At 51.0% G+C, this 3,154-nt stretch overlaps 2 protein-coding genes across 2 annotated transcripts in view; one reads left to right on the top strand and one right to left on the bottom strand.

Moving 5' to 3' along the window:
* The window catches only part of RPS9 (ribosomal protein S9), a 7,647-nt gene that overhangs the window by 2,981 nt on the left and 1,512 nt on the right, over window positions 1–3,154 (top strand). The window contains exons 4-5 of the mRNA XM_019625733.1: window positions 1,929–2,115; window positions 3,068–3,151. Coding sequence (XP_019481278.1) covers window positions 1,929–2,115; window positions 3,068–3,151 — 271 coding nt within the window. The remainder of the gene's footprint in view (window positions 1–1,928; window positions 2,116–3,067; window positions 3,152–3,154) is intronic.
* The window catches only part of LOC109372490 (leukocyte immunoglobulin-like receptor subfamily B member 3), a 25,617-nt gene continuing 23,779 nt past the window's right edge, over window positions 1,317–3,154 (bottom strand). Inside the window, exon 12 of the transcript XR_002122055.1 lies at window positions 1,317–1,335. The gene's annotated coding sequence lies outside the window, so the exon portion shown is untranslated. The remainder of the gene's footprint in view (window positions 1,336–3,154) is intronic.

Here is a 3,154-nt window from a genome sequence, read left to right as displayed (position 1 = left end):
ATCTTAGCTGTAGAGGGCAGTGTCACTGGCCCTCATGTGGGATCCGAACCGGGGTCCTCTGGCGTCCCAAGCCAGTCTTAACCATCGCGCCACTCTGCCGGCCCAGGAAATGCTTTTAAAGCTGAGCTCTCACTGTAAGAGAGTGGTTATCCATATTAGAGGTTGAGCAAGGCATGGAGCTTGTTTAACCACAAATTTATTGCACTTAATTCTGTCTCAGGTTCACAGATGTTAGTGATTTCATTCTTATCTTTTCATTAGTTCATAACTCCCTTTGACAATCTCATGGCAGTTCCAGAATCCTCTCCCCCATGGACACTGGTATTGGGTGGGACTTTATCCCACAGGCTGAAGGGAGCAGGCTATCACTGGTCTTGGTCTCAGGGAGGACTCTGAAGATAGGGCTAATTATAATGAAACTTACTCAAGTCCATGGTTAGATGACAAGTCATATGGCAAAGAGATGATGTAGGGCAGGGTTGAGCAGCAGGTGTCCAAGGATTGTTTGTGGTTTTCCAGAGCAGAAATGGAAGTTGCAAGGGGAAGGCAGCACCTTCACTTTCTAGTAAATGAAATCATTTAGCCACAGGACAGGGAGGAGGAGCCCTGTGAGTGAGCTCCTGCTGGAAGTGTCCTCACTGGTATAGCCTCGCCTTGTTTCTGATCCAGTCACTTGTGTGACTAGGCCAGAAGGGTCCCTGTGTCTGTCTGTTAAAAAGACTAAGTCTGACCTGCAACCGCCATTTAGTTGGCTGTTCAGCTTTCCCTGAGGGGGTGAGGAAATACCCTGTAAATGTGGGTCCACTGTTTATGGAGCTTGCTTTGAAATCTGTTTTGCTGTAATAAAAGATAATAGACACTTCATAAAATGAAACTAATCCTTTTCATTTTTACTTAATTTTTATTTATTGGGGACATTGGTTAATAAAATTATATAGGTTTCTTTATTTAAGATTTTTTTTATTGGGGAATTGGGGGAGGGGAACAGACAAGTTGCTGTCCTTTTGTTCTTCAGTCTAGTTGTGGAGGACATTGTTTCACTGGCCCATGTTGGTATTATCATTGCGCTCTTCTCGGGTGAGGCAGATCAGTCGCCGGCCTCTGGACGGCTGGCCACTCATGGCAGCTCTTGGTAGCTCACGTTGGCTGCCGGCCAGTCCCACTGCAGTACGCTGTCACCTCATGGCAGCCCAGCTCCAGGTCGAGCTGTTGTTCACCATCTTAGCTGTAGAGGACGCAGCGTCACTGGTCCTCATGTGGGATCCGAACCGGGGCCCTGCTGCTCAGAGCTGGCGTCCCAAACCAACTCCTAACCAGCGTGCCACTCGGCCAGCCCTGAAATTATATAGGTTTCAAATGTACAGTTCTATAATCTATCTGTATATATATTGTATTGTGTGTTCACCACCCAAAATCAAATCTCCCATCACCGTATATTTGACCCCCTTTATGCCTTTCTACCTTCCCTTGAAACAAAAGTTTTGGACTTTTACCCTCATGTCAAGGTGTTAATTAGTTGTGAGCCTGCTCTGTGAAACTAGTAGGGCTTTCTTGACTCCAGAATGTTAGCTTTTTCCCACTGTGCTTTGTTACATAACAGCAGCCCTTGGTCTTTGCAACTGAATATTGCAGGTGAATGCCAAGCCCGCTTACAGGGATTGTGTCATTTTCTCTTCCTGAAAACTCAGAGGAAGGTTCTCACCCGGGTGAGAACACAGGTGTGTGTAGTCACCTGCCCTCCCTGGTGAAGTGGATGTAGCTATAGGAACCTGCCTCAGGGTTGTGTCAGATCATATGAGTCACACAGTCCTGTGTGTCAGAGTTGGCTCCTACTTTTCTCCAAGGCCTTTCTGACATGAGTTGGAGGATTTATACCCAGCAGGTGGAGGTCAGCCGGGTCCTGCTCATGTCCCCCAACCCCCTTGCAGGCAACGCCCTGCTGCGGCGCCTCGTCCGCATCGGTGTACTGGATGAGGGCAAGATGAAGCTGGACTACATCCTGGGCCTGAAGATCGAGGACTTTTTGGAGAGGCGCCTGCAGACTCAAGTCTTCAAGCTGGGCCTGGCCAAGTCCATCCATCACGCCCGTGTGCTCATCCGCCAGCGTCACATCAGGTACTGCTTTTGCAGGGCTCCCGGAGCTCTCCCTGACCCCTGACGCTTGCCCTTGCTGAGCCTACTGTCCCTGTCTTCTGTACAGCCCTCGGAGGTGACAGGTGTGAGCTCACCCTGAGGGTACACACTGACCCCTACAAACAGCTCATGGGGGGCTGGGGCCGCCTATCCGCATCCCCCCATAGCCCAGCACAAGGGTCAATGCGGCCTGAGCCGTACACCTTGCGAAGGTCTCTGCCAGGCATGCAGGCAGCTGGACAGGTAACAGCTCTGGTGTCCCCCAGTGAGAGAGAAGTTGGGCTTGAACTGGCTTGGGTGGGTTCAGCTGTCCTGGGCCCACTTGTGAAGTCATCCCAGACCCAGATTGCTGCTGCATTCTTATACTGTGGGCATTACCTTGGTGAAGTCACCACAGTTCAGGGTCCAGTGTGACGCCAATGCTGGCTTGGTGGCCACTGGTGTCCTGAAGACCAGTCAGGCAAGTGGGTCTTGACCAGTGCTGGTCTTGATTTGTACGTTGGGTGCCATTCATGGGAAGCTGTGCCGTAAATGGGCTGGACCTCTACACTCTGAGTTGTTGCCTAGGCCCTTCACTAGCCTGGGACCCCTGGGCAAGAGCCTCACTCACATTCCTTGTGGGAAAGGATTTCATAGAACCTAGTCTCAGGCTGCTGCTTCCAGAACAAAGCTCAGCGTTCAGAATATTTGAAATCAAGATCTTGGGTTTACATGCTGCCACCTCACCTTATTGGCTCTGTGGTCTTGTGTGGGTACTTCTGAATGACCCTCTGTAAAATGAGACGCTTGTCACAAAGTGTCTGGGTTAGATGAACACCCGAGTTCATGGGGTCAGGATGCCTTGCAGCATGGCTGTCCGCACAGCTGCCCCTAGTCCTGTGGCCTTGGCACAAGCCAGAGGTGTCTACCCTGTTTACCTGCCCTCCCCCTCCAGGGTCCGCAAGCAGGTGGTGAACATCCCGTCCTTCATTGTCCGCCTGGACTCCCAGAAGCACATCGACTTCTCCCTCCGGTCCCCGTA

The sequence above is a fragment of the Hipposideros armiger genome, unplaced genomic scaffold (genome assembly GCF_001890085.2).
Source record: "Hipposideros armiger isolate ML-2016 unplaced genomic scaffold, ASM189008v1 scaffold_639, whole genome shotgun sequence".
Classification (NCBI taxonomy): Eukaryota; Metazoa; Chordata; class Mammalia; order Chiroptera; family Hipposideridae; genus Hipposideros; species Hipposideros armiger.
The sequence above is the reverse complement of the archived record's forward strand: the minus strand, read 5'-3'. Positions and strand labels throughout refer to the sequence as shown.